The sequence below is a fragment of the Scyliorhinus canicula genome, chromosome 18 (genome assembly GCF_902713615.1).
Source record: "Scyliorhinus canicula chromosome 18, sScyCan1.1, whole genome shotgun sequence".
Lineage (NCBI taxonomy): Eukaryota > Metazoa > Chordata > Chondrichthyes > Carcharhiniformes > Scyliorhinidae > Scyliorhinus > Scyliorhinus canicula.
Window position 1 is genome coordinate 17,160,174 of NC_052163.1, and position 10,989 is coordinate 17,171,162.

General features: G+C 40.8%; 1 protein-coding gene across 1 annotated transcript in view; it reads right to left on the reverse strand.

Moving 5' to 3' along the window:
• Positions 1-10,500, reverse strand: part of LOC119953105 (metalloproteinase inhibitor 2-like) — a 72,359-nt gene extending 61,859 nt beyond the window's left edge. The window contains exon 1 of the mRNA XM_038776954.1: positions 10,116-10,500. Coding sequence (XP_038632882.1) covers positions 10,116-10,245 — 130 coding nt within the window. The 5' untranslated portion in view covers positions 10,246-10,500. The remainder of the gene's footprint in view (positions 1-10,115) is intronic.
• Positions 10,501-10,989: the final 489 nt, after the last annotated feature.

Consider the following 10,989-nt stretch of genomic DNA (forward strand, 5'->3'; position numbering starts at 1 on the left):
CCTGTATCTTCAGACTGCGACCCCTGGTTCTGGACATCTGCACCATCGGGAACATGCTTCTTGCATCTACCCTCTCTAGTCCTGTCAGTATTTTGTAGGTTTCTATGAGATCTCCACCACCACCCCTCATTCTTCTGAACTCCAACAAATACAATCCTAACGGACTCAATCTCTCCTCAAGTCAATCTTGCCATCCCAGGAATCAGTCTGGCAAACCTTCTATGCACTCCCTCCAGAGCAAGAGCATCTTCCTCAGATAAGGAGACCAAAACTGCACACAATATTCCAGGTGTGGCCTCACCAACTCCCTGTATAATTGCAGCAAGACATCCCTGCTCCTGCACTAGAATCCTCGCCAACATACCATTTTCCTTCTTTACTGCCTGTTGCACCTGCATGCTTACCTTTAGCGACTAATGGAGGAGGGCACCCAGGTTTTGTTGCACATTTCCCTCTCTCAATTTATCGTCATTCAAATAATAACCTGCCTTCCCGTTTTTGCTACCAAAGTGAATAACATCACATTTATTCAAATTATATTGCATCTACCATTCAGTTGCTCACTCACTCAACTTGTCCAAATCCCACTGAAGCATCTCTGCATCCTCCTCACAGCCCACCCTCCCACCCAGCTTTATGTCATTTGCAAATTTGGAGATATTGCATACACTACCCCTAATCCCATGCGCTTTACTTTTATATGCTAATTCTTGTGGGAGACTTTGTCGAAAGCTTTCTGAAAGTCTCATTTTAACAAATCCACTTAGAAGCAACCTGCAAATGTAGATTTTCCACATTCATACCAGTTTATCATAGTTACAGTTATAAATTTGTAACTGTAACTATGATAAACTGGTATGAATGTGGAAAATCTACATTTGCAGGTTGCTTCTAAGTGGATTTGTTAAAATGATTTCCTTGAAGGAGATGAAATTGCAGTTTATCAATGGATAAATTGTCAAATAGCGCACTTCATGATAATAAATATTTTCTGCGAAGAGACAGTAAAAGACAGAACTGTCCATTCACATCTCAAAATCAAGCGCTAATTAAATACTATTAGATGGGAGCACTGGTTATGAACAATCTGGTCGAACTTCTAATGTTCCGAACTACAATTTTCTAGATATTTTGTGTTTGGTTTGTTGTCTAATCTTAATTTAACCTGAAGGTCACCACACCTCAGGCAAAGTTGAGAAGGCGGGGCCTTCATGAACAACATCAGCCGGTACGGGATTTAAACCTGTGATGTTGGCCTTGCTCTGCATCACGCACCAGCTGTCTAGCCAACTGAGCTAAACAGGATAAGAGTACTGGTACCAGAAGCACATTTTCCTGAGCTGAATGTAATGCTCATATACAAAAAAGGATTTGCTCACGTTTTCTGCAGTCTCAACCTCCTCCTTTAAATGCTGCCTGTCTGTTCCTGGTAGGATTTACAGCAACACAGGGATCAAAATGTCTGGAATTTACAGGGCAGGAACAGAATAGAGTAAATAAGCACCTGCACTTCCTGTTGTAGACCAAGTTTGAAATTCTGTTTAGCTTTGCACTGTGATGAAGCAGGAGATGGCCAATGCCCAAGAACTGGGAGGACAGTTTCTTAAGCTAAATACTTCATTGGGGTCTGGCATTAAAGTTAAAATGAAATGAGAGGGAATAAATAACTTTCCCATCCATAAAAAAAGAGCAATCTTGCAATGCCAGGAAACCATGAGAAAAGAAAATAGGCTGATTCTCAGCAAAAACATCAGTCTGAACGGTTTTAAACTGTGGGATTTCTTTTCAACTTATTGAATCAGATGTTAAACTAACATTATGATTTGACCATTACAGCAACTGCCCCTTTTTAATTTCATTGACACTCAGGTGTTTTTTCTCCCTCCCCCCAATTACATCCCAAATTGAAAATGCTCACCTGTTACAATCCCAGTTGATGTTATAACTGGATGGGAAGATTCAGTTTTTAATAAAACGTGGAGAGCCACAGGATTGCTAATTAGTTTTAACAACATGGAAAAAACATTAAATAAACATGAAAAAAAGGATTCTAATATACGCTTTTACTCCCCCATTAGTTTAACAATTACATACTGTTTTTAGGATCAACATGGATTACAAAGTACATTTTAATCTACAAATGGTCTCATTAACGCAAAGTTCCTTTTAAGCACGCAAGACTGTGGGAAAATATACTCTGCTCAGAATCCCACCAGACAATTTTCATGTGAGAGTTTCCAAACTCTGCTCACAAAGCCACACTTTAAAATCCTCTCACATAAGTATGCTTTCCCTTAGTTGTTCGCATTCCAAAATCCAGACCATGTTTTCCAAATGACATTTTTAAACAAAGCTTCCATTCCACTTAGAATCCAGACCAGGATTTTACACCACCCCTTTTTAGGTTTCCTTTGTCTTTACTGCTTTCACACAAACTCCCAGATCCAGCCATCTATTTCCATAGTTATTTAAAATCATCTTCCACCAGGGTAAAATCTCACAAACCTGAAAATCACTCCAGATGTCTTTCTGGCATCTCAGCCTTCAGCTTGGTCTGTCATTGTGAACGGTTCTCTGTTCTACCTTTAACCTCATGCTTCTTGGAAATATCTCAAGTTTCCTTAACTTGCTGCTCTTCGGATCTTTTCACTTGCTTTCTTAACCATTACTTCCGGGTATGGTTTTTCTTCTAGCAAAACTGAGAGAGATGTTTCCTGTCAAGCCTTCTAAACCAACTACTTGTGTGGTGCGAGCTGCTTTCCCTCTCACTATCTCAAACTGCAATCAAATTAGTTAAACTAACGGCAGCATTGTGGCACAGTGGTTAGCACTCCTGCCTCACGGCACCGAAGTCCCAGTTTCGATTCAGGCTCTGGGTCACTGTCTGTGTGGAGTTTGGACATTCTCCCCGTGTTTGCGTGGGTTCGCCCCCACAACCCAAAGATGTGCAGGGTAGGTGGATTGGCCATGCTAAATTGACCCTTAATTGGAAAAAATTAACTGGGTACTATAAACTTTTTTTAAAAATAGTTAAACTAAAATTTAAAAGCTTCTCTACCTTACAAGGTTCCAGTTGCGAGGCAAGGCCCGCATACCTCTGATGGCCTATTTATTCTGCACACCATAGCTCTCTCTACGCACAATAGAAACACAGTTTGAACTTAACCAACCTCCACACATGATTGTCCAGCACGCATCTAACCACACAAACATTAAATTAAACCCACTTAAAACTATATCTCTTTTCTAATGTTCAACAATACAAATAGAAGTCTGCGTGGGTCTCACCCCCCACAACCCAAAGATGTGTAGAGTAGGTGGATTGGTCCGGCTAAATTGCCCCTTAATTAGAAGTAAAAATGAATTTATTTTTTAAAAATACAAATAAATCCCTTAAAAGTACTTTGTTTTCCTAACACACAATTCATATTTTTGTGCAACTTTGAAAAGCACATATCTGTGACATTTTTAACCAACAAATCTAGACAGCAAGGATATAGATATATGCCTCAAACATGATCTGAATTAATATATAGGTTCAGAGCGCTGACTCGCACAAGCCTCTTGTGGTACCCTCTGTAGCCCCATCAGAAAACCCAGGATAAGCACAAATCGGTACAAGAGAAGAGCGAGGTTAAATTGAGGGTTTTCTGTAATCTCAACCCCTGCTCCCCGTGTCCTCCTTCCCCACCCCCCACCCCCCCAAACCACTTCAAACAGCATCTGCAGCACACTTACACAGGAGCAGAACTAAATCTTCTAAATACTTTTTCAGTGGTTATCGAGAGTGCAAGCGCCTGTTTAAAAACTCCTTTGAATGAGGGTACCGTACTGTTCTTCCACTATGTTTATGACTTATTGACTCCCAGCTTTGATAATTTTGTAACCAGTCATCTGCAATTTTGACATTAGTTTGTTAATTTTAATCAAATCATAAGATATAGGAGCAGAATTAGACCATTTGACTCATCGAGTCTGCTCTGCCATTCAATCATGGCTGATCTCATCCTGACCTTCAATCCACCGTCCTGCCCATTCTCCCTAACCCTTCAACCCATTATCAATTTAAAATCTGTCTGATGTGTTGGGTAAACTGGGTCTATGTGGACTGCGTTTGATGCATTGTAGAGAGAGACAGGCTTCCAACACTTGATGAGATGCAACACGATTTTATTGAACATCTAACTATATTACATGCTTAACTGTGGGTTGACACTATGCTGACTTGACTGGAGACCTGAGGCTAGCCTGACCAGACTAACTGACTACCACATGGTGTTTGTACGAGCTTCTGCTCATGAGCTCTGACTCTGTCAGAGGCTGGATCCCAAGAGAGCGGGAAAACTGGTGCCCTCTGGCTTTATAGTGGTCGTGTTCTGTCTGGTGATTGGCTGCTGTGTTCTGTGGTCTCACTGGTCATCCTGTGTGTCAATCACTGCCTGTCTGCACTCCATCATATACATGGATGTATATTATGACACTGTCTAACCCGTCTTTAAATTTACTCATTGTCCCAGCATCCATCGCACTCTGGGGCAGCGAATTCCACAGATTTACAACCCTTTGGGAGAAGTAGTTTATCCTCAACTCCTAAATTTGCTCCCTCTTATCCTAAAGCTATGACCTCTTATTCAAGAATGTTATTATGTAGTTATGCCATAACTTTGCCAAGGCCAGTCTTCCAACACCAAACCCTTTTTATTTAATGTTGAAAAAGGCCACTTCCACGGCTAAAGCATTCGGCTCCAAGCCTGGGGACCTACGGGGATATCAGCCCGGGTTGGAGTTTCACAGTAACTTCATTGCAGTGTTAGTGTAAGTCTACTTGTGACAATGATAAATATTATTATTTTTAGCAGCGGGTTTTAAGCTACCACTGTACATTTCCTATTAGGCGAGTTACCGCCAGCTTAATAGGGAAATTCAAATTCCATGGAGCCTGTTGGGGCATCTATTGCTGATCCCCGGTATCCTTCATGGCCACCATAACAGGTTACATCTCCAGCTAGTTGCCAGAAAGACATATGCAATAAGCACACAACCATTATTAAGCAACTAAAAAAAAAAACAAGTTAAATGCAATTTGTTAAAATAGTTGGTGGGTTGGCAACCAATAAAAATATTTAGATTAAAAGCTAAATATCAGTTTGGTGAAACAGACAAACAATGTGCTTTCACCTTTGGTATAATACCCCAGCAGCATACGGAATATAGGCCACCATTATCAGCAATCCAAGGTGGAGACACTGGACAATCACAATGGTGTTAGAATATTACAATTCAAACCGCATGGATTAACTCCAGCTCAGACTAAAGGGATCAAACATCTTATTTTTCCTCCACCTGCTGGAAAACCCTAAAGTAATACAAGTGTTTTAACCCACAATACAATGCCATAATTGGAATTAAAAATGTGAATGTCTACATCACAACTGGCTGATGTGGGAGCATTGATATTTTGAGATGGAGTTAAAGTGAATTGATAAAAGAACTATGTGACACAGAGTGCAAAACATACCCAACTCCTTTCCAAAACGCAGATATATCTTGCTTTCATGGATTCAATGTCTTCCCGAAAACAAATTTGACACAGAAAAAGGAAATAATGTGAGGATCACGAGCAAAGCAAAGTCAGTTAACTCCATTCCTAAACTTCACAATAGAAAATTCATAACTGCAATTAAAATGAGGAACAGCTGGATTTTGTTGCTTTCCTCCCATGTGGTTTCCCCAGGGGCAGTACCGTGGTTAGCACTGCTGCCTCACAGCTCTAGGGATCCGGGTTCGATTTCAGCCTCGAGACAGTGTGTGGAGTTTGCACATTCTTCCATTGTCTGCGTGGGTTTCCTCTGGGTGCTCCGGTTTCCTCCCACAGTCCAAAGATGTGAAGGTTAGGTGGATTGGCCATGTTAAATTGCCCCTAGATGGAATTGTGGCGGGGTTGCGACTGTTTCAGAGGATTGGTGCAGATTTGATGGGCCGAAAGGATTTTATAATTCCAGATAAAATATTAAAATGATACATCAATCAGTCTGTGTGTAAATCTGGTTTCAATGCTCACTGTGTAACACGACGACCAATGTTTACTTACGGGGTTCATAAAATCAATGTCTTTGCTTTTTTCTTTGGAGTTTGGCACATGGCATGCAATACGACAGACTTGTTTAATTACAGCGTCCAAGAACACAACCGTAGGCTGTGGTGTTTTAGCTTTTCCCTGCTTTCTGACATTAATCCTATAAATGTTAATATTATTGGATCACAGTTCCTATTAATGTTTTATTAGAGATCCTGGCTTTGCATAGTATGCCAGAACCAAGTTTTCTTTCTGGAAAGAACAGCTGAAAAAAACCCATCGATATAATTACTTGCACAAAGGATTTGAAATCATCATCTGACAAAGTAACATTTGTTGTCATTATATGGCAGACATTGGGCCAACTTTCAGAAAGTTATATATAAAAACTCAATTGCGTAGGCCACCACAAAAGTAAACATGTAGGGCTGTTCTGCTCACATGTTAAATGTCATGCAATTTCCTTAAACCACCTCCATCAAGTTTTTCAGTCAGACAAACAGGATGTTGGTTCTTTCGTCTATCTCCATTAGTCAATGGAGGAAGAGATCAGAGTTTTTTTTTGTGTTTTCATTTCGTCCGCACAAGCTTTCAAATAGTTTCAGCAAAGTCAGAGGGGAAAATATTTTTTTTTTTTTAATTTGCTGTTCTACTGGAATTTATTTGAGCTGGATATAATTATTGCATGTTGGTCACTTGGAAAAGATATTCAAATCTTTTTTGGGGTCTATTCAGAGAAAGATGGATTTACAAAATATCCCGCGTACACAGGAGCTAATACTTAGGTTGGTAGTAAAATGTGTAAAATAGATTATTTAAAATTTCAGTTTAAATGTGCATCTTTATATACCCAGATTATGGGGAACAGCTTAGGCTGATTGCTTCAGAATGCCCATACAAACAAATTAAAATCAAGAACTATCTGGCATTAGGGAGCTATTTAGTTATACAGTGAATTGCTGAACCCTTCCAATACCCGAATTCATTTACAATATGATCCAAAATAAAATAACAGTCCTATTATGAAATTACTGTCCATTTATGGAGGCAATCTGGAGGCTGCTTTTTCATGAAGTAATGCACAAGCAGCAATGGAAAGCATCCAACAGATCCATAGAAACTGCTGCCTCCAGTCATAAAGCACTTTAACTTGGTCTGTACTCTCAGCTGAATCTCTTAATGATCTGTTTTAAACCACTGATTCCAGTTCAGCTACAGGAAACAGACTTTAGATTGTAATCGTTTGATGAAGTACAGGCTCAGCTTGTGGTCATCATCTGGACCCATAACTGACTGTACAATTCATCAAATGCTTCTGGTGCTGAGACTGAATTCTATGTAGCCGACACTGAAGTGCTGGTTTCTCCCCATTTTCATCAACACAGTTTTATGGTAATCAAAACCACTTTAGAAAAGCTTCCACTGGTACAGCACAGTGATGGAACTGCAATCTCCACATAATGTGTTCCCAATCTTGGAGACTCCAATCAGGCGAAGGAATGGAATGGAGGCCCGGTGATTTTATTCCCCCCAAAGGCAGTGGTAGAGAATTTAAAAAATGTAACCCACGGCTGCTGTACTAAATCTTACCATCAGAAAGAATCACTTTCTTAATAAGGAGCCACTCATTTAAGACGCAGAATTTTCCTCCCCTCTCAGAGTCGTGAGGTCCTGAAACTCTCTTCCTCAAAAGGCAGTGGAATATGAATCTTTGGATATTTTTGAGGCTGAACTAGATAGATTCTTGATTAACAAGGAGGAGAAATGTTATCGGATGTTGGCAGGAATGTGGGGCTGAGGTTACGATCAGATCAGCCATGATCGTATTGAATAGCTGAGCAAGCTAGAGGGGCCAGCAGCATCCTCCTGATCTCAATTCGTATACAATCACAGCATTGGCAGAGGTACGAGAGCAGCTTTTCCGCACACATGCATGGTTCTGGATAATGTATGCTCCGGGAAAAACTGGACGTGCAAAAAAAATAAATAAATAACAAATTCAGGTGCCGGACCCTGGAAAGTCCTTTGAGGATTTTGCCCGTCTGTTATTAGATTGCGGTAACTTGCTGATTTAATAGCACAGTACTTCGGTTTGCACACCAATAACAAACATTTCCTGCAAAGGTAGCAATTTTCCATGAGGCATTTGACAGCGTTTTTCAGGGTAGGTTGTAGGGTCCTTGCAATGTATCAATATTTGCAAGGAGTCATTCCCCCCACCGTCAACACAGGAAAGTTTGAAAACTCATGAACAGATGTACAATATGAAATTGTGCAGCCCCACTGCTCTTGGCCAGATTGAGCCCTCCATTATCAGTGTTTCCCTTCCTTAGGCAGGCTCTTACTGAACTAAAAGAAGAAATAATTTTTGAATGTAGGACTACTAATAAAGAATATAGTACATGTTTAGGGTATAGTCATAAACGAGAGTGGGAATGTACTGCTGTCTGACTTTAAACTGGAGTAGAGACTTGATACTAAAAAAAAGCAAACCTGTGCAGTTATGTAATTAATTCTAGATTTACCTATGAGCTGCACAATTTCACTGAGTTTGTCCTTTCACAAATAGGCAACAGGCACACCATGGAATTAGTTCCACAACATTATGTCCCATTAATTGCGAACATATGTGCTGGACATCATGTTATAAGCCGAGTCGGCATATGTTGGGCTAAAAATTGATATACATAAAATAATGGGTGGCACGGTAGTTAGCACTGTTGCTTCACAGCTCCAGTGTCCCAGGTTCGATTCCTGCTTGGGTCACTGTCTGGAGTCTGCACGCTCTCCCCGTGTCTGCATGAGTTTCCTCCGGGTGCTCCGGTTTCCCCCCATAAGTCCCAAAAGACGTGCTGTTAGGTAATTTGGACATTCTGAATTTTCCCTCAGTGTAACCGAACAGGCGCAGGAATGTGGCGATTGGGAGCTTTTCACAGTAACTTCATTGCAGTGTTAATGTAAGCTTACTTGTGACAATAATATAGATTAAAGATTATTATTAAAAATGATTAAAGATTAATTCTGACTAGTTTTGCTTGAAACATTTTCAGCTAGGTAACATAAACAAAACAGTTCAAGTTAAATTAACATGAAACAATAAATTCCTGTCAATAGAAGACAAATAATCTCATGCCCATTTCTGGATATCAGTATCACTTGCATTTTTGAGACACCCTTAACACTTATCACAAGACTAATCAATGGAAATAAATCGTTGGCATCACCTGCAGTGCTTTTTACAGTCAATCCTATATGCCAGCAAAAAATATTACCTAATGTAAGAAATTTTTTGCTGGGATGTATCACACCTATGATGTGAAGTATGTACTCAGTCATTCTGATGTACATACAGCTCGTGCAGCCTAAATGTGTTGGTTCTGAAATATTTGTTGAACTTTTTTTTTAAACAAAGCAGGATACCTAAATCAAGAAAAGTAACTGAACTATTGATAAATGTTGACGGAAATGAATAAAATATATGATCCAAATGTACAAAACTCTGGTCACAACATATTTCTAACATGACACAACACTGTGACTACAGTCTCACAGTGAGTCAAGAATATATCAGAGCCATTAAAAAAAGCTCTGCCCAAACAAGGTGGACAAATACATCGGTCTGTAGGGAAGATTTGAACACACTTTTTTTGTGGGGGGGTTAAAGTCTCAAGACTTGCTGGTCAACATAATGGACAGGTACTATAAAAGGTTAAAGCTACAGGTTCCCATTTCTCACGTGAGCCTTGTCAGTAGCATTTAAAATACCCAGCAATGTTCTACACTGCTTAGGGGGGCGGGGGGGGGAATCAAATAACATCTGGAGGTCGGGACTCAGCTTGAGTTCTAATTTGACATGACAGGACAGGCTGTGTTTTGGATACACTGTACCTCCAGAACTTCCCTTTCTGACTTCTGGCTGCATTTACTTGGGGCAACATTCGATGTGGCAAATCCAGCACTCGAATCCAATGCACTCGCGTTGAATCGCACCCCGGAACAGTGTTCAGGGTAGAAGTGCGGAAAGATGCTTTTCACTTACCCACATCTGAATGACAGAAAGCTTGCTGCGGATGGGTCGGGGCACAGCTACACGCCTCGGCAAACTGCTCCACCCTCAGAGCCAGAAGCAGAAACAACGTTGCCACCAAGCTGCTGACTGTAGCACTCATTTTAAATCTCACAAAGAGAATAAAAGCTCCTCCAGGAAGGATCACCCCGGAGAACGTGTCTGCGGGAGCTCTGTGCTGCCTCGGGCGAAGACACGGCAAGTTTAGTTGGGCGGGGATCACGAAACAGGGAAAGGAATTGACAAAAATGACATCTAGTGAACTGGTGGCGTTGTCTCTCTCTCTCTCGCTCTCCCTCTGCCTGTCTCTCCTGGGTGTGTTTTTGCTCTGCCCTCTCTCAGCTCAGCCCCATTTAATGGCTGGAGCGCTTCCTTCTGTCCCCGCCTCTCCCAGTCAACCGCCCAGTCACAGCAAGAGCCAGTGTTAACGGCCCAGTCCCAAAAATGCCTGTTGTTTTCTTCATTGCTTGGGCAATTCCACACATTTTTCCGTTTAATGAGCTCCGAATTTCTCTGGAGTGCACTGTTGTGGTCCAGTTCATTTAACAAAAAAAATTAACATGGACTGGTAATAAACATCAAGAAAATGCAGAGATCTGACCTGATTTTCTGTCAGACGTTGCCAGCACTCATTATTGAACTGATATTAATCATACACACGTTTCGGCTGAAAGGATTCCTGTTAATAGTAGATTCTAGAAGCTTCTTTTTTTTGGGATTTGGCCACTTTTGTGTCTGTGAAGCAGGGATCCTACACGAACTGCTTTTCTACAAGCCAAAAACTCCTCAAGAGTTTCCAGTTTTGCACCTCGATCATTTTATACTTGCTCCTCAAAGTCCACTGTAA